This window comes from Neofelis nebulosa, chromosome 11, assembly GCF_028018385.1.
Source record: "Neofelis nebulosa isolate mNeoNeb1 chromosome 11, mNeoNeb1.pri, whole genome shotgun sequence".
NCBI lineage: Eukaryota > Metazoa > Chordata > Mammalia > Carnivora > Felidae > Neofelis > Neofelis nebulosa.
This window is the reverse complement of record NC_080792.1, coordinates 13212433-13233186: the sequence shown is the minus strand read 5'-3', so window position 1 is coordinate 13233186 and position 20754 is coordinate 13212433. Positions and strand designations below refer to the sequence as shown.

At 41.4% G+C, this 20754-nt stretch overlaps 1 protein-coding gene across 2 annotated transcripts in view; it reads left to right on the top strand.

Annotated features, from left to right (window-relative positions):
- SERPINB7 (serpin family B member 7) overlaps window positions 1-20512 on the top strand; it is a 51164-nt gene extending 30652 nt beyond the window's left edge. For both annotated transcript variants that reach the window (XM_058691865.1, XM_058691864.1), the window contains exons 3-8: window positions 4909-4959; window positions 5531-5647; window positions 11049-11166; window positions 14756-14898; window positions 16215-16361; window positions 19318-20512. In XM_058691865.1, coding sequence (XP_058547848.1) covers window positions 4909-4959; window positions 5531-5647; window positions 11049-11166; window positions 14756-14898; window positions 16215-16361; window positions 19318-19716 — 975 coding nt within the window. In that variant the 3' untranslated portion in view covers window positions 19717-20512. The remainder of the gene's footprint in view (window positions 1-4908; window positions 4960-5530; window positions 5648-11048; window positions 11167-14755; window positions 14899-16214; window positions 16362-19317) is intronic.
- The last annotated feature ends 242 nt before the right edge of the window (window positions 20513-20754 follow it).

Here is a 20754-nt window from a genome sequence, read left to right as displayed (position 1 = left end):
TAGAATTACTCATTAGAATATTATTAGAATAATTCATTTCTCTCTCCCAATAGCTCAGTGAATATTTGCTGCTAGGGAATAACCAGGATGGCCTCAGGATGCCATTTGTTTCCAAGAGCCGGAGTGAGTCCCAGCCAAGTACACTGAGCACCTTTAATGCGATGACAGCAGCTATAACTGCTGAGAACTTCGTCAGTGTCAGGCTCTGGGCTAAGCTCTACAGATATCTTATTTGCTGCTCGCAGTGACATCAGAGTGGGTGATATTACCTTGATTTCGTGTGTTCCCGTGCCATCTTGACTAGCAAGTGGCAGAGCTAGGATTCAAATTCAGGGTGATCTTCTAAATCAGGGTTTCAAAACCTTGGACATTTTGGGCCAGATAGTTCTTCATTGTGAGGGGCTTTTCCCCACTAGATACCCTTCGGGTACCTCTTTCCAGTAGTGAGAAGCAAAAATGCCTCCAGATATTGCCAGATATCCCCCAGGAGGCAGAATCAAAAGAGTTGAGAACCATTCTCCCTAAAGCCACCGAACTGAAATGCAGCCCGAAGTACATTATTACAAAGCCTCAGTTTTTATGAAGTTAGTGCTTTGATAAATATATAGCCTTTGGTGGGGGTGGGGGTGGGGAATGTAGCCACTAATAAAAATGTATTCATTCATTAGTATAAGTACATAATGCTTTAGAACCAAGGAAGGCAACTTGGTCTTGGAGTTAGAAAATTAGATCCAAATTCTGGTTTGGGAAAATTAGTTCATCTGTGTTAGCCTCAGTATCCTTACCTGTAAACTATAGGGTGGTGGGGGGGAGGGGAGACTTGGTACCCACTTAAAAAATAGCTTAAAAGGTGTTTCTATTCCAAAGACGTGGAGACTTCACACCTATGATGAAACACCATGCCTTTAACACGACAGAAGGCACAGTTACTTGTTATTGTATGATGTCAGGTTAGGAACTTTCTTGGGCTATTGCCTGATTCATTTCCTGAGGTCTCTTTGCGAGCCCCTCTCCTGCCCCCCTCCCAAGCTGCCTGGCGGGACCAGTCAACCCTTGGGAGGTGGGTCACAGTGAATTCAAAGAGCCTGTATTGCTGGGGTCTGCTCTTTTATAGTCACTGACAGGATCAGTGCCTTTCCTGAATTACTTTTTATAGCCCCTGCTCTTACAACCTCTTATAAGAAACAGGTAAGAGGACCCTCTCTCCCTCTCTGCCCTTCCCCTGCTCTCTCTCTCTGTCAAAATAAGTTTAAAAAATAAAAAAAAAAGAAGTATGTAACAGGAAAAAAATGACAACTGTAGGCACAAAACCATTCACATAACTCATTTGTACAAATATTTAGTCCTCTGCAGTATACCTCCTTGGAAATCGATTGTTTAGCTTCCCCCTCTCGCCCCCACAACCCTGGCCCAGTTAGTTTCTTGTCGCAGTGCCCAACACTTGATTCTGTGTGTCACATATGTATATTTGATCAGTTTAGTCTCTGTGGCATCCATCTATCTGTCTCTCTTAAGCATTGCCATGGACCAGTGGTCATTCTTATTTTTTATTTTTGATGCTCGGATGGTCACAGTTGGGCCAGGAGAAATCCCTTTAAACTTGTCCCTTTTTTTTGTTTTAAAATTTATTTTTATTTGAGAGACAGTGAGCGAGCAGGGGAGGGGCAGAAAGAGAGAGAGAGAGAGAGAGAGAGAATCCCAAGCACACTCCTCACTGTCAGCACAGAGCCCAACATGGGACTCAATCCTGGGAACTGTGAGATCATGACCCGAGCCAAAATCAAGAGTCAGACACTAAACCGACTGAGCCACCCGGGTGCCCCCTAAACTTGTCCTTTTTAAACAGTCCTTTCAGATGGCTCTAAATCTTTGCTACCCGACCCGGTGTTCTGGGCCTGTCCTGAATTTTCTTGGTTCAAGATAGGTCAGCTACTCTCAACAAAGATGTGATTCCTTTACTGGATAACAGTACTGAAATCCAGAATCGGCATGAAATCTTCAATCAATTCAGTGGAGTTCAGGTGACATAGCAGGCTGATTCCCATTTGAGTGAAAAAGCAGAAAAGTACATTTATTTACAAGATCATGTGTTCAGGTTCATATTTTTTCATTTAGCTTTAATATTACTGTGCTTTTTAAATACAATGGTTTTTAAAATTTAGTTTTGTTTTCTTTGAGATGCCTACTTCCTCTCTTTTCTCTCACATAACATTTCATTGAAATAAAGTATGTCATAAATTTTTGTCTTAAATCATGTCTTTATATCACAGTGTTTTTTAAAAGTTAGGCAAATTTGAATTTTCTAAAACAATTGGGTTTTACCAAAAACATTTCAAAAATAATCACTGTAATATGTTACTTATTCTACCACTTCTGTGAGAAGACATAATAGTTTTATCATTTGGCAAGAATACACAGGTAGAAAGAAGTCCATTGGGATGCAGATAATTCATAGTCTTTTTTTTTTTTTTGGAAAAAAATTTTTTTTAATGTTTATTTATTTTTGAGAGACAGAGTGTGAGGTGAGGGAAGGGCAGAGAGAGAAGGAGACACAGAACCTGAAGCAGCCTTCAGGCTCTGAGCTGTCAACACAGAGCCCGACGCGGGCCCGAACTCCCGAACTGCGAGATAAGGACCTGAGCTGAAGTCAGATGCTTATCTGACTGAGCCACCCAGGTGCCCCAGTCTTTTTTTTTTTTTTTTTTTTTTTTACCCTCAATCCAAAGATCCTGAAATATCTTACATTGTGTAGATCCAGGATTTTCCTTGTTTGTCGTTATCTGAATATGTTACCAGTTATGAACAAGAAAAAGAAATTCTGATTTTCCTACATGGGTCAATCAGGGAATATGAGACCACAGGACTGCTAGCATTTTGGATTGTGTTATCTATGCTCTTTGATATTTTATTTCATATTTATTACATTTGACTATTTACTAGTGTCCCTGTTCATCTTTAGTCATGGTAATTTTATTGTTGAATGTACAATTTCTTAGAGTTTCTGAAAATGTAAAAACATGTATGTATCACCTCAATATTGTACCAGTCAGGTTTACTAAAAGCCAATTGGGAATATCAGAAGAGATGGCCAGATCATTATCAAAATAGATTAAAATTAGAAATGATCAAAGAATGATGTTAAATGTTTGTGCTTGTTAAAGCTTTATTCAAAAACTTAACAAGGATGACGTCTAGGGATTCAGACACCTTTTATAATATTGCTTGGGTTCCACAAAAGTTAGTTCAGGAAAGACATTTGCATTTTTGAGTCCTGACCCTGTCCCACGATAGTTTATGTTTCTGGTACATCCATATATTCCCAAATGCCCGTCTATCCAATGTCAAGGCAAAATGAGAAGGGAGGCTGATAGTTTTCATGCTCCACAATGGCACAGTCCTGGGGGATGGGGGACGGCGGGATGACCCCCTTGTTGCCAGGCATGGTGCCTTGATGCCTGCAAAGACCCCGCTAGTGAATTTTAAACTGACTACCAATTTGTGTATCGAACGTGCCTTGTTACCTGTGCCTTATCTCTCACTCCATCTCATATTAATTATTATTCCAGATTAAGAAGATGTAGAAATTGAGGTAGGCTCCAATTCTCCGTGACCCGTTGAGACTAACAGTGACACTCATAGCCTTCATACATTTTCATATATTTTACTGAGCTGTTCCATTTTCTCCTACCCAGTAAGATGGTGCTATTGATTAGGGTTCTGAAGCCTTGAAGTTGAAAGCCTGCATAGAGGCACGGATAGCAGCACTGACTTAATTAAGTTCCCATGCGTAATTTCTAACGGACTTCACCCCTTCTCCCTCCCTCCACCTCCCACTAGGGATATTGTTCAAATGTAGCACATACGAGCCCTTCAGGAAAACCTACATCTTTCTTACAGAAAATCTTAGCTGTTTCTGTGTATCATCCACCCACGCCTGGGAGTCAGAACACATTCGGTTTGCTCCCGACAGTTGCATAAATGAGTATCATATGCGTAGAACACTTTATGAGAAGCTGTTTTGCATTTCAGATCCTGTGGACATCAGGGCCTGGGGAAATTCAGATAAAGTGCAACAGAACATTAAAGCTTGGGCAGAATAGCAATTATGAGAGCAATGGGATTATAAGAGCCACACGGGAAAAGCAAACACCTAAAATGATTTAATTCCAAATAATTGAAGAAGCTGAAATTACATCTCTCAAGTCCCAATTTTGCTTCACATTTAGGATTTCCTAGATGTTCAGTAACTACTTCTCCCTTTTCCATCTTGGTGCCTACGTAATTAGCCCTAATCTTGGCCGCCACGTAGGTAAATAAAGTTTCCATTTTTTTTTAATGTCTATTTTTGAGAGAGAGAGAGAGGGAGGGAGAAGGAGAGCATGAGCAGGGTAAGGGCAGAGAGAGAGAGAGGGAGACACAGAATCCGAAGCAGGCTTCAGACTTTGAGTTGTCAGCACAGAGCCCGACGCGGGGCTCAAACTCGTGAACGACGAGATCGTGACCTGAGCCGAAGTCAGACAGTTAACCCACTGAGCCACCCAGGCGCCCCAAAGTTTTCTATTTGATTTCAGTTTTTTATGTGATTCGTTTTGATCCTTGTCTACGTTTAGTCAGTGAGTAATTGTAAGATTGTTCCACCAGAATGAGCAAACCAAAATAGTTATCAAACACATTTCATTTTGTAGCCATCAATTTATTAACTCTGCCGGCTGGTGGCACTTGCCCCGAGTAATCTGTGTTCTAACCATGTCAGTAGGGTGGCTGCACCTGTCCCTGCTGCCCGGTGTGCTAATAAGCACACACACAGATACAGCCATTAACAATGAAGTATCTTCCTTGCTTGGTTCTGTGGGGTCTCTTCTCGTTCATCAGGACCTGGTAACTGCTTTTCTTCTTTCCTGTCTGCAGATACTTCACTTCCACAGGGTCTCAGGATGGGGAAACTCTTCTAACACTCAGGTAAGGACAATACATTCTTCTAGGCGGGGGGAATGTGGGGCTAAAATTTGAGAAATTACTGTCTCGCCGATGTATTTAATTATGCTCACTGTCTCCTCAAAGCAGAAGAGTATGTCTCACTCGGATTGTCATATTGTGGTATCTCAGGAACAAGTTTTGATAATTTACTTGTTAATTGTTAATTTCCCAATATTTCACCATGTGTTGGCTGGATTTTGGCAAGACAGTATGGAACTAAATGTTTTGCTTTTATCCTTCGATATCCATGGCCAACTTAGAGAGGTAAAATGAATTATTTAGCACACATATGAGGCAGATTCATTATCTGCTGTTAAGAATTTTATTCTGAGGTTAATTATTTTAGTAAAACTTTTAATTAACTTTGATCACAGATACTATTCTGAGAAGAGCAAGAAATCGTAAATTTCTGTGGCATTGCTGCTTTTATGAGCATCATTCTTTTTCAGTTCTTTTATAGCACAATATACATGTTTTATTTCATGTGTAAATGAGAACGTGGATATATTTGCCATCCCATAACACATTTTTTTATAAATCTTTTCAATAACAGCCAGGACTTCAGTCTCAACTGAAGAAAGTTCTCTCCGACATAAACACATCCCATAGGGACTATGAGCTCAGCATTGCCAATGGTCTTTTTGCAGAAAAAGTGTTTGACTTTCACAAGGTAAGTGCGGCCTCCCATGTCACAAGGTTATTTCCACTCTGGATCCTAGTCTTGTTCGATCCATCGTCTGTAAAAGGGCTTGTGTCTTTCTACAGAGCCAGACAATGGTGATTTTTTTGGTTTCTTATAGCTGCTAATCATGTTCCCAGATATCTTTGAAATATCATCACTGTGTTTCCAGAGTACAGCTTTACGTCTTTAGCTGAGGGATCCCCACGTTCAGGGTCACCAGACTGAGAGGCTCCAAAACCAGAAGAGACAGTGCTCTCTGGCAGTGAGGCAGAGCTATGATCGGGTGGGAGGAGAAGGCAGCTCATTTAGGGTTGTCCGTGGGCAGCAGAAAAAGTCTACCCACTTTTCCTCTAAGCTCTGTGATCCTGGGATCGCTGTGCATCCCCAGAGCTCAGTTCACCTCCTCTGTTCTCAGCTGTGCCCCGTGATCTCTCCTGCCAGCAGTAACTTTGCAGGGCGATCACTTACAAGAGCCCCTTGTGGGGGACGTAGGCAGGTAAGGACCCTGGCAAGGGGGCAGATCGGGCTGGATAGAGGCAGGGATACCGTTCACTCGAGGTCAGCAGGTGAGTGGCTCATACTGCTCGTGAAGTCTGAGCATTTGCTGTGGCATCCCACTCACCCAAGGACCAGGGAGACCCACACTGTGTTCTCCGTGCCACTGTGCTCGATCCATGCGTTCGAGCCATCGCTGCTGTGACAACCGGAAGCTGGTTAGTAGATGCATTCAAGTGGATGCAGTGCCCATGATTTTCAGGGCGTGTGTGTTCTCCCTTTTAATTCTCCACTTGTCAGACAACCATAAAGCTTTGCTTCCATGCCCTCTCCGGGCTAATCTCCACTTGTATCTTTGCCAGCATTCTGTGTTCCACCCAACCATCATTGTCTCCTCTGTCTGTCACCCACACGGATTCTTTGCCCCCTTCTGACGCCACTCCCAACCCTTTGGCAGCCTGCCAATTATGAGGCATGAAGCCACTTTGTTTTTTAATGTTTCCAAGAAGAATCCCACACAAGGTTTACAGGGGCCACCCTGTATGTTCAGATCCACATTTTGTGTCTCTTTTCCCACACACACTGCCGAGTTCCTGAGGGACTGCCAACTCTGTTGAACAGGAAGTCGAGGTGTCTATCATGTTACTGTTCACAGCACACATCCGGGTTCCCTTATCCAGCACTTAGTGTGTGTGGGGAGCAGGGCACCCAGAAGCACTGTGAACGTGAGATCTGACCACGAACATGGAAAATAGAGACACTGCCATCTTTTCCCTCCCAGACATTTACAAGTAGAGGTAGTTATTCTAAAGAGTCCTTTTTGGGGGTGCCTGGATGGCTTAGTTGGTTAAGTGTCCGGCTCTTGATTTCGGCTCAGGTCATGATCTCACGGTTCAGGAGACTGAGTCTCGAACTGGGCTCCTCGCAGAGTGTGGAGCCTGCTTAAGATTCTCTCTCTCTCTCTCTCTCTCTCTCTCTCCCCCTCTGACCTTCCCCTGCTTGTGTTCACGCTCTCTCTCAACAATAAAAAATAAAATAAAATGAGAACTTTTAAAAAGTTTCTCTATTTTGAGAGAGGGACAGAGCATGAGTAGGGGAGGGGCAGAGAGAGAGGGAGAGAGAGAATTCCAAGAAGGCTCGATGCTGTCAGCACAGAGCCCAATGCAGGGCTTGAACTCACAAACCATGCATGAGATGACCTGAGCCGACATCAAGAATCGGATGCTTAATCGACTGAGCCATCCAGGCGCCCCATAAAAACTAGTTTTGATTAAAGATGTAACTATTGTTAACTTTCAGTTGTCCGATCAGTACAAAGATAGAGCATCTCCAATTTTTTTACATTTTGTTTTACAACAGTTTTTTTTTACTCATATCTGAATATGGATGAGTCTATGAGAACTGATGAGGATAATAATAACGTATAAATTATCTTTACAAAAAGTAAGGTAGCATAGAAGACCTAACCACCATCTCCCCATACTTTCTCCCTCCTCCCCAAATCCGTGCTAAATCTCTCTTGGTCAGACCTCTGAGGATGTCATTCCATTACTCCCCCAAGCTCTGCTATCATTTTGGGTAAGTTCAGTGTCCTGCGACACCCAGCTGTGAGGTCACCTTCCCTCCTTATAGTCTCCTGACCCTCTCTCTCTACCATTACAGTGACAAATGCTCAAGCCACACCCTGAAACTCATCAACGCCCAGAATGTTGCACTCCTGAAATCTACAACTTGAGTTTCCCCTTAGTGGCCACATCATCCCATACTTCTCAGTCTCTCATTATTTCATGCCCACTCCACCTGTTCCTCAACTTGCACTGACTGAGTTCTGCAATCTTTCCCTCTCTGCATCGGCTCTCAACGTATCAGCTCTCTCTTTCCCCCAACAGAACCCCACCTGGATCAACCCCATGACTTCTCTCCGCAGGTGCACCTCAGCTCCTACGTGACGCTTGCGCCACGCCTGGATATGTGGTCACCACCGCAACACCCTGGGCTCCCAGCCTAGCTAGGTGTTCTCAGTACTGACCGACAGTCAGCTGTGTGCTCATGGTCATTTCTTTCTCCCATTCCTCACAACAGTTATTGAAATCTCTTCTGCTTCTCTCAATTTCCCAACAACCTCTTATTGCCACCATCAGTTTCAACTGGGTCTGTGCCAGGAGCTCCAGGTCTCTGATGCCTTAGATTTTTCTAGTTGGCGCTGGAGCAGGAGAAGGGCCCAGTGCTGTGGGAGCCCATGTGAGGACAGGAAGTCGTGGGATTTAGTAGAAAAAAGCCTGGGCTTTCTTCAGTATACTTGCTGCCTCCCCTGGTCAGAGAATCACCACAGTAACAGGATTTCAAACACTGCCTTTGGGTGGGTGGATGTCTGGATCATGAGGGGTTGCCCGAGACCTCAGGGTGACACCCCTTTGCTCCTTAGAGCTGCCGCTCTGGGCTCCTGGAATGACCAGCCAGAGGGAAGGGATGGCTCTGCTCGCCCCCCCTCTCACCCCCACCACCCCACTGCTCTCCACCTGGTCATGACCACAGACTGGGACTTGATCCTAAATCTTCCAATCGTTTGCCATGTACCCAAAAATAGTTTCCATACCTGGCACAAGCACTTTCAACTTTCAAATGTCTTTTTCTTTAAGAGAAAATTAATTTAATACTGAAATGAAATATATGTTGTAATATACACAGGATGAATATTTTGTCCTAGATAGGCAATTTGATCTTAAAGTTAATGGAGGAATTTTCAAGAGACAAAGCAACAGTATGACTCTTTCTTAAAGATGAACACATTATATACGTTCATGGAACAAACTGTATATGGAGACAAAGGATTGGACATGAGTTGTCTTACGTTTCAGCTTCTCTTCTACAGGTAGAAGCACATCCACCTCAGAATAATGTGTTTTCATTTTTAAGCAATAAATTCCCATCTCCACTTGTCTTTTACTTGGCAAAGACAATAGAGGCCATCGGGGGGATCCACATCTAACTCACACCCTGCCCCCTTTCCCCTTCCCTTCATTTTCAGAGGGGATACTTTGTTTAATGGATAATTCATCCATTTCTTTTTGCCTCTTCACCCCCAGTTGCTTGGTGACATGTTTCTAGCAGTATTTTTCTGGAACCTCTCTCACTCTACTGTCTTCTTCCTCATAGCATATAAATGTGCTCCAGGTACACATCTTCTAAATTTTTCTCTCCTTTTTTTGTTTTTTTTTTAAAGCTACCCCATGGTTCTCTTCCCTTTTCTGTGCATCTCACTCTGTCAATCTAAGCTTGAAAAGTCAAGCTTCTCCGATCAAGCTTCTGTATAGGCAGAATCCGTTTTCCACCCTCTCTCACTGCTCTCTCTATTGCAATACACCTTCTACCTTCTACTTCTCCTGAAGCTTCTCTTACCAAGGTGACTAATGGCTTCCAGTGGACACCAGGCTGTGGGCTCTTGGCAAAGTTTTGATCTTACCCGCCTCCTTAGCGTTCACACTGCTGTAGCAACCCCGAAAACCTTTGTGGTTTCTGTGGCATTGATTTCTCCTGTTTTTCTATCTTCTCCTTTATCTCCGTTTCCTTTGTTTATCTTTATTCGGCTACTCATCTCTGAAATAGGAGTGTTCTTTAGAGTTTTGCCCTCAGGCAACTTCCAATTTGAGTCTACTCGCTGCCTCAATTCAGGACCTTTCTTTTTTTTTTTTTTTTAATTTTTTTTTTCAACATTTTTTATTTATTTTTGGGACAGAGAGAGACAGAGCATGAACGGGGGAGGGGCAGAGATAGAGGGAGACACAGAATCGGAAACAGGCTCCAGGCTCCGAGCCATCAGCCCAGAGCCTGACGCGGGGCTCGAACTCACGGACCGCGAGATCGTGACCTGGCTGAAGTCAGACGCTTAACCGACTGCGCCACCCAGGCGCCCCAATTCAGGACCTTTCTATATCCCTCGGGATAAACTCTAAGGACATTTTAACAAGTTCCTCTATCTCCAATCCATTGTTTTTCCTAGGCTGATTTCAGAGTCACCTTTACAAAATGCACATTTAATTACATTACTCTCCTCTTCACATCCTTTCAATAACTCTCCCTAAAATAAAACGAAAGCTCCTTATCCAAGGAGACAAGACATGCTCTTCCTCTGTCCTGGCTTGTGCCTCCACCTGCCCCATTCACCATAGGCTTCAGGCATCACAAACTCCTGCTGGGCTCCTGAGTGTGCAAAGATCCTCTTACTCCCCTGAGGGTACTGCTGCCTGGAGGGCTCGCCTTTTCTGCTCTTCCTCCTCAACTTCACATCTTCCTTCCTTCCTTTCTTTCTTTCTTTCTTTCTTTCTTTCAGTTTTATTTATTTAAATAAGCTCTATACCCAATGTGGGGCTCAAGAGTCACATGCTTGTCTGACTAAGCCAGCCAGGCGCCCCAACTTCATTTCTTTTCAAGTACAGGCAAGTCTAGGGGCTTGAGCTGTATCTTAAGTGCAGGAAGTAGCCTGGAAGCCTTCCTACTGCTTTCAGTATGAAGGGGGTGATGCAAGCAAGGGAGGCAAGCTAGGAGGCTGTTGAAGTGTTTGTGATGAGAAAGCAGTGGTAAAGCCAAGGGAATGGGCTTTAGTCGTAGTCGCTGTTAGCCTCCCCTAATCCATTTCAGATAAACTTACGTTCAAATAGCATGCTTGCTGTGCAAATTCAGTTGCAGGCTTTCCAGCTCCCCTTCCAGCCATATTTTCATATTTCTAGCCATATTTCCCCATCTTTGAGTGAGGAGTGAGTCCTCGAGTAAGATGGTGGAAATAAAGAGACAAGTTCAAAAACAGATTTGTTATATGCTTAGTTAATGATGTAAATACAAGAACTGTGTATTGCTTATAGACTTACTTCTTACTGTAATTATTTATGTTTTTTAGAACTATATTGAGTGTGCTGAAAAATTATACAATGCCAAAGTGGAACGAGTTGACTTTACAAATGATGTAGAAGATACCAGATATAAAATTAATAAATGGATTGAAAATGAGACACATGGTGAGTGCAACCCTATTTTTCTAAAAGATTGTCAGTGATATGTGAATCCTGAGAATGGTCAACTTTAGAGCTGGAAGTCTTTTGTAAGACGTGAAAGGAAACAGTTCCTCCTAATCCAATGTAATGATTGCTGTTATTGAAAATTGCTCGTGCACTGTTGGTGGGAAGCAAATTGGTGCAGCCACTGTGGAAAACAGCATGGAGGTTCTTCAAAAAGTTAAAAACAGAATTATCAATATGACCCAGTAATTCCACTCCTGGGTATTTACCCAAAGAGAACAAAAACACTAATTTGAAAAGATATATGCACGCCTGTGGTTACTGCAGCATTATTAACAGTAGCCAAGTTATGGAAGCAGCCCATGTGCCCATCAGGAGATTAATAAAGAATATGTGGTATATGTATCTATATCTAGATAGAGAGATAAATATATATATAGATAGATAGATAAGAGTATTACTAAGCTATAAAAAAGAATGAGATCTTACCATTTGCACCAATGTGGGTAGACCTAGTGGGTATTATGCTAACTGAAATAAGTGAGACAGAGAAAGACAAATATTATGATTTCACTCATATGTTGAATTTAAAAAACAAAACAAATAAAGAAAAAAGATACAAACAAACGACCAGACTTTTAAATACAGAGAACAAACTAATGGTTGCCAGAGGGGAGGCAGGTGTGAGTATGAAATAGGTGAAGGGAGTTAAGATACACTTATCTTGATGAGCACTGAGTAATGCATAGACTTGTTGAATGATCATATTGTATACCTGAAAGGAATATAACACTGTATGTTAGTTATACTTCAATTAAAAACAAAATAGAATGGCGGTTACCAAGGGCTGGGGGTTGGTGCTTAAAGGGGAGTTGTTCGGTGCATTTAGAGTTTCAGTTTTGTGAGATGAGTTCTGAATATGTGATATACAGCAAAATGTTTACCATTAATGCCACTGACCTGTTAGATGATAAATTTTATGTTTTTTCACTCACATTAAAAAATGGGGAGCAAAAATTCCTCACAATCCTAGCACCTCAACAAATCACTGGCTTCATTTTCCCATGTTCTATTCTAGTCCTTGGCCTCATACATAAGGAATAAGTTGACCTAGTTATGTTCATAGTTTATGTTCACATCTGTGTCTAGATTTTCTTCTTCACATTCTATCTCTGACATTTTTACAGGCGACTTTGCAATTTTTCATAACCATTTAATTGCATAGACCAAGTATGAAATAAAGAATGTAAACATAACCCTTAATAATTTTTCTACTTCTTATATGGTGGAATGATAATATTTGAGACACACTGGTTAAATAAAATATATTATTAAATAAAAAAGAAAGAAAATTGCTTTAGTATTTGTCCACAATGTGGTTTTGAGTAATTTTAATAATGGGAATGCTTTATACTTTTCAGAAATCTTATCTATTATTACATTATCTCATTGGATTGAGAAAGAATCCTGTGAGACAAATACTGATTTTATTATGACCATTTCATAAATTAGTGACAAGCTGAATTAATATACTCAATTATCCTCATTATCTTACACCTGGTTAGTGAACAAAGACTAAAAGTGGTTTATAGGATATTATTTTCAATGACCACAGCATTATATTTCATTCTAATGATTAATCCAATATCTTTCTGTTTTCTTCTTGGGTTGAAGAATCGCATTAAAATTATGACATCCTACTGTGAAATGTATTTTTATATGATTGCTTCTCTTACAAGATGTGTAGTTTATCTTTCACTTTAAAATTCTCTTCATTTATCAAAATAATATATGTGTCAAAGGTAGTATCTTCCCGAAAAAGTACATTGCTTAATTGGTTGGTAAGTGTCTTGCACAGCTAAAAACTGAATTCCCGCAAATGTTCTGGTTTAGTTCAAAACAAATAAGGAAATGTATTCACTGCTATTTTGCTAATCGGTTGATTCCAAACCGAGTCATTTCTTTACCAAAGGCTGACCTTGGTTTATACTCTGAAAAACACACATGTATTTGCTGAGTCTGGTTCTGTTTCAAAAATATGAGACATGACTTGCATTCTTCAATGCAAACATACTATAATTAGCCCTGGGAATAAGAGTGCGGTGTCTCAATTTGCTTTTTGTTCATTGGTCATTACCTCAGTAGAGGGTTACTTTGACCATTAGCCATTACATGTTTCAAATATACTACTCTCAAACCAAGAAAAAATATGCAATTGCTTTTTCTTTCTTTTAAGTTTATTTCTTTATTTTTGAGAGAGAGAGAGGGAGACAGAGGATCTGAAGTGTCTCTGTGCTGACAGCAGAGAGCCTGATGCGAGCTCAAACTCACGAACCATAAGACCATGACCTGAGTTGAAGTCAGAAGCTTAACTGACTGGGCCACCCAGGCGCCCCTGCAATTGCTTTTTCTGATAACTGAGTGGGACTGTATTTAGTGTTTAGTGTTTAAGGGTATCAGATTGCTAATACGTTTTTCCATCTGGACCAATGATTAATTTCTCTTCCTTTTTTATTCAAATCTATCCGAAAATTATTCTCATTTTGGTAAGCATTGGTTCTTAATGCTGAATACTTCAGAATGCTGCCAACATTTCACCAAACTCACCCAAGTCTTGTTGCCCCTTGCCCATCCTCCGCACACTACCAGAGCACCCCTTTTGGAAGGTAAATCTGACCCATCATGACCTTGTCCTTTCTTATCTTCCAGTGGATCCTCAGCAATCATTTTCCATTGCCTTCAGGATAATCCAAAATTACTGCCAGACATTCAAGGCTCTTCACTAGTTGGCCCCTCCCTCTAACCTTTCCAACCCTCCTTTCCCTAATGCATCAGAATGTGCTAGGCTTTCCCCAAACACACCGTGCTTTTCCAGGCTTCCATGTCTTCGAATAAAGAGCTTCTGCTATACGCAATTTCTCTCCACCTCGCGCCTCACCCTCAGCTCAAGCAGAGGGCCGAGCCAGAGAGGGCAGCCCTTGTCTGTGCTCCCACAGCACACTGAGCACATGACTATGGTACCAGTGTGGGCAGCTCCCTGAACTGGACTGTGAGTCCAATGTTGGCAAAGACCATGTCTTTCATGGTTGTGATTCAAGCATCAAGAATAGGGTTGACATCGAGCAAAAATCTTGTTATGTGGAATGAAGGAAGTAATTAGCCCTCTCAACAGAATGAATTTAAGCTATATCTGGAATGCTGTGGCCTCGTCCAGGTGGTAAAGGTAGTTTGGGCTTACCAGCAAGGAGGGGCTTCGGGAGTCCTCTTTCTGGGTTGGAGTCCTGTTGCCGTAACTTCTTGTTGTGTGATGTAAAAATTACTTACTCTCTCTGTGCTCCAGCATCCTCAACAGGAAATGGAAACAATCATAGTGCCTACCCCACAGAGACTTTTGTGAGGATTAAACCAAATCTTGCACACAAAGTATTTAGAGAGTACTGGACAGAGTGATTGATTGCTCATAGGCTATGACAAATATCATTGTTATTATTCTAATTATGTCATAAGGAAGAATATCATGTTCATCTTGTCTTTTTAGAAAAATTACATTAAAACTTAACATTTTTTTTCTCCACTTATTTTTCAAAAGGCAAAATCAAGAACATCTTTCAAGAAGGTAGCATAAGTTCTTCCGCTGTCATGGTGCTGGTGAACGCTGTGTACTTCAAGGGCAAGTGGGAGTCGGCCTTCTCCAAGAACGAAACCCTAAATTGCCGTTTCAGATCTCCCAAGGTATGGAAATCTATTCAATTAAGATTCTTTTGCCAAGAGTATTCCCACACTTGATCTTAGCCAAAAGGCCGAGAAGCGATTGCCAATAATATTCCTTTGCAGAAATTATGATATTTACATAGACAAAGGATGGACTCATCATTTCTTTGCTCCTTTCTTCCACTGCTCACCAATGCTTTGTGGTGGATTGCTTATAAAACACACTTTCTATTCTCCTGATAATGCAGGTTATGGATCACAATTGGAGGTATCCCAGAAATTGACATTTCTTAAAATATATTCAAAATTGAGAAAGGTAATAAAGTACGAATTCATTTTTAAGATATTCTAGTTGGATGCCTGTAAGAAGAAAATGGGACAAAAGCGTGTCCTGTATTTTTCTTCTGATTCTAACTGTGGGTGGGGTGTACGGTTCTAGTCATTTAATACCGATGAGTTTTCCCGAGTCAAAGTGAGGGTGCATTTGTTTCCTTTTACAGAGGAAGAAGTTATGTTTAGTAACGTTATGCATTTCCAAGTGTCAGTCCTAATCAACTTGTAAAATATATATTCTTGTGTTTTTTGTTTGTTTTTTGTTTTTACCAATTTGTACACAATAATCTTAGAGTATAGTAGTAGCATCAAGGCTTTGGAGTCGGAAGTACTGTGTTGGGGTCCCTGCCTCGTGTCACAGAATCTGCGTTGTCCTAGGCAAGTCAGCTTAACCACAGTAGACCTTCCTACCCTCACAAATAAGGCGATTCCGCTAACTGACCTGTAAAGTTTCTTTCAATCATTCAGCCTTTTATGTTCATGCAGAGAAGACTAAACTTGATAAATATTGCTATGAATACTGAAGATGTTTTCTTTCATTGGAGGTAAAATACAGACCAGTACTATCAAAATCACACAATTTTAGATGAGGTCTTATTAAAAAATCTATAGCATTCATTTTAAATTATAATTCTATTTAATAATTATTCATTACTTATATAGACATTTTCAGGTAAAACACTAGGTGCAAGGCCATGTACCAAGTTCTAGGTATATTAAGTCACATCATCTCTACAATGGTCCTATGCAGTAGAGACTATTTTTACCTGCATTATATGAATGAGGAAATGGAAGCACAGAGAGGTGCTAGCCCAAAGCTATACATCTGGGAGTTTTAAACCCAGGCAGTTAATCCCAAAGCTGGGAACCAATGCAATGCAATCACTATTGGCAACAGGTCAGGAAGAATCTACTGAATTGACTGGACAAAGGCTAAAGACTATTCTTATTTTATTGTGAAATAAGGTGGGCTTATAAAATGTTTTTTGTGACTTGACTTTCAGTGTCCTGGGAAAGCAATCACCATGATGCACCAAGAACGGAAGTTCAATTTGTCTGTCATTAGGGACCCGCCCATGCAGGTTGTTGAGCTCAAGTATCATGGCGGCATAAGCATGTACATAATGCTGCCCGAGAATGACCTGTCCCAAGTAAGTTACTACTGCCACTTTCACTACTGGGGACTTAGAAGATTTTTAAGATATTATTGATTGTGTTTTTATGCATCCACTTGATGATTTCAGGCTGTAAGAATCAGAGATTTGCCTGCTGATTCCTTTATTTGACAAATATTTAAGGAGTACCTACTCTGTGCCTGACACCATTATAGATAGATGCTGAGATTGACTTACTTCAGTTTAGCCTAAATTTTAGTTGAATAGCTATGAAATTGGCACCCTCTCAAACCTCAGTGTTGGAGGGAAAAGGGTATGAGCTTAGGTCTTTGCACTTGACCATCAAAACAGTCTTGCATGTGTTATTAGAACTTTGATAGACTGACCATTTTAGGCAGGAATGATACAGTGGGGTTTTGGGCCTTTGAGCATCAAAATGTACGGTCTCACCGAGTTTCTGTGTCTCTGCGAAAAGCATAGGTTAGGGACTGCCCTGTGACTGATGTAGCCAGGGCAACAGACCAGCACAGTGCAAGGGACAAAAAGAGGCATCCCAGGGGCCCCACAAGGCCACATGGCATCACCATGTCTCAGATCCTGATTTTCTTCCAGTCCTTCTTTCTCGTTTTCTCCCTGTGAATTTGGCCTCCTGAGCCTGTGACCTGAAATCCCAGAAGCCTGGATCTTTGGTTGCTCTCTGTACTTCCAATCAGAAGGAATAATAGACGCCATTCAGTGAGCACCTACTGTGTGCCGGGCCGTGTGCTCTGAGCCTCATTCATGTTGTCTTATTTGGTCCACACAGCAACCATGTGGGATAGGGAAAGGAGGCTCATGGGATTTGGTCAATTTGTCTGATAAATACCTATGTACAAATGTGTGTGTGTGCACATATATCAACTACCCTAAAAAGTTACATCTAAAGTTTAAAATATTTTTGTGTTTTGATTTGTAAAATAATGAATGTTGCTTGTAAAATAACTGGGAAGTAAAAAGAATATGAAGAAATGCTCCTCCTACCCAGAGGTATTATTTTCCATTCCATCTTTTTCCTATGATTTAGAAACTTTGGACTTTAAAACTTGGGACATGTAATTTCTACAGGGACAAAACCACCCAATCATTATAATGATTTTCATTTAGTTTCATTTTAATTACCTTTTTGGACATGGACAGCAAGAAGAATGTCATAAAGTTGCTATTATTAAATCTAAAGTTGACAATATAAAATATTGGTATTCCTATGAAATCAATAATTCACTCGATAATCTTTATCAACATTTTAGCACACATCAATTATTTTAACTTCAAATAATCTACAGTAATAGAGAAAGTAGCCCATATAAAACAAACAGTAGATAACTCGAAAGATAGATTTGTTCTTACACTTATTGTCTGAGTTTTTCTTTTCTGTCATGGATTTTCCTAATGATGTTTCAATCAGATTAATATAAATCCACTATATACCTACATTATCCTACATAATGGAATAATGAGGAAGTTGGCTTTACAGTGAGCCATCAAATGAGGAAAAAATTCTAAGTCAGAATGAGACGTTATTACCGACTAACCATGAACTGGATAATTTACACACATAAAATTTAAATTAGGCTAGGGGCGCCTGGGTGGCTCAGTCGGTTAAGCGGCTGACTTCGGCTCGGGTCATGATCTCATGGTCCATGAGTTCAAGCCCCGCGTCGGGCTCCGTGCTGACAGCTCAGAGCCTGGAGCCTGTTTCGGATTCTGTGTCTCCCTCTCTCTGACCCTCCCCCATTCATGCTCTGTCTCTCTCTGTCTCAAAAATAAATAAATGTTAAAAAAAAATTAAAAAAAAAATTTAAATTAGGCTAAATTTGATTATATAAGTTTAGGTTCTTGATAAGGATAGCTGTGAAAGGCTGTTTAGGATTCTAGTGAGCCTGAATTTGAGAACAAATGTCTATATATAAGATCTGTAATCAGTGTGCGTGTGACTAGTCTCTGATCAGTTCTCAGTATTCAGGAGTTGGTGAATTCCACTCATGAATCATCTGGGGCAACAGTGGTGCTGGAGAGAGAGCCATGGGCTCCTAGCTGTGTAACCGAGGTGCCCACCTATGCAGTTCAGCACATTTCCTTACAATGTCTTGAACTTCAGTTGTCAAGTTGGGTAGGAGAGCGTGTTTGGATCCAAGCCGCCCAGATGGTGTAGGTGACGGTGCTGGAAGGTAGTGATCACCTAAACCCTTGAAGCTAGAGCTCTGGGCTCCTTGCCTTGGGCCACCTGGGGTCCATTGGTTCTTCCCGCAAGCTGTGCAAACATTACCATTTTCTATGTCTTTAGTGATGGGAAATGGTCGAGAAATGCTGACTTAAATGACCACTAACTTCCTTTCTCCCTCTGATGATCTCTGATACCCTAATTCCTTCACTTGCTCGTTGTTCCACTTTGGCTATATTTGTGGCTATATTTGTTTGTATGGGGGCAGAGAACAGAAATGCCTGGAAATACAAGTCACACCTTGTCACAGCAGAGCAAATTAAACAAGTGATTTAATAGAGTGCTTGAACTGTTTGTGTTAATAGTTTCCCATTTTCAGACTCTCCAAAATCCATTCGCATACTTACATGCAAATATCTAGGAGAGGATAATTATGGAAAACTGTCTTTGTAGTTGATGATGTTTCATTTCTCTCTTAAGCATATTTTTTTTTTTGAGAGAGAGAGTGTGTGGGAGAGCAGGGGAGGGGCAGAGAGAGGGGGAGAGCACTAGCAGGAGAGAGGGGCAGAGGGAGAGAGAGAGAGAGAGAGAGAGAGAGAGAGAGAGAGAGAAAGAGAGAGAATGAATATCAAGCAGGCTCCATGCTCAGTGCAGAGCCTGATGTCGGGCTCGATCCCACAACCCTGGGATCATGACCTGAGTCAAAATCAAGATTCCCATGCTCAGCCAGCTGGGCCACCCAGATGTGCCTTAAGCATATGATTCTAAATTGCCTTTTCAACATTCCTACAGATTGAAAACAAGCTGACCTTTCGGAATCTAATGCAGTGGACCGATCCGAGAAAAATGAGCTCTCAGCATGTCGAGGTGTTTCTCCCTCGGTTCAAGATAGAGAAGAATTATGAAATCAAGCATCATTTAAGAGCCCTGGGGCTGAAGGACATCTTTGATGAATCCAGAGCTGATCTCTCCGGTGTAGCTGCTGGAGGTCGTCTGTATGTGTCCAAAATGATGCACAAGTCATACATAGAGGTTGCTGAGGAGGGCACAGAGGCGGCCGCCGCCACAGGGAATAACATAGTAGAAAAGCAGCTCCCTGAGTCCAGGGTGTTCAGAGCTGATCACCCGTTCCTCTTTGTCATCAGGAAGGATGACATCATCTTGTTTAGCGGCAAAGTCTCTTGCCCTTGAAAATCCAGTTGGTTTCTATGACAGTAGTTCCCTGCAACATCAAGGAACCACCACAAGGGAATAGATTTGAGTGTGACGGAAGCACGTGGTGTTTCCCTTGCATTTGCTTCCTTCTAATATTGGTCAGGCAGATGATTTGGGTGTCTTGACCCTTCGCAGACACCTGGTGGCTTGTCCTGATCCCGCTTTAGCCTTTCTACTACCGTGTGCCTCGCCCATTTCTAAGTTCACTCTCTTTTTACCCCCACTCATTCCCGCCATTCTCCCCTGGAGCCCCTTGCACCCAGAGCTGGGCCCCGTCTGGGAATTGTGGAGTTGCTCTGCTGGCAGTGACGATGCAGAAGCGGCCCTCGGATCTTGTCTGAAACTCTGTAGTTATCCCAGCTACTGGATATGGATATCCCAGCTACTCCGGTTTCATGGTTAACGAGCTCGGAAGGAAGCCCGGCTACTGAACCTGGGTGTGAGGGATAACCTTTCCTTGCCGACCTAAGAAGACAGTAGAGCTTACTTTCACACATCCGATTTGAAATTAGTGTCTAATTTAGATGCTAAAAACTATAGATTTGGGATTAGGGGACAACGAAAATATTTCGTCAATAACTTCAAGTTGATGTCTTTCGGTCTTTCCTTGATACAGACTTTTTTTCCTTGATAGAGACTTAATGTGTACATAGTTTTTCAAATATTAAATATCTTTTCACTACTGCCATTTGTTATTTACAGTAGATATCTCATGTGCTGTGTAGTTTACAAGTTTTTCCTCTTATTTATCAGAATAAATAAATACAACAGAGCTGGACAGTGTGATTGTTCTCCTCTAACCAATGGTAAGACTACCAGCACTTTATCTGGTAGGCCAAGCAAACAAGCAACAAGCGGAAAGAATGCTTTTTAAGTATAAATCTGATTTGGTTCAATGTTGCTAATTTATTACACATGAAAGTTACTTTTACAGACACATAGGCTGATAAGGTAATTTTAAATACTAAGATTTAAGTTCATTAGGAAAAGGATTTGCATATGTGAATATTTATA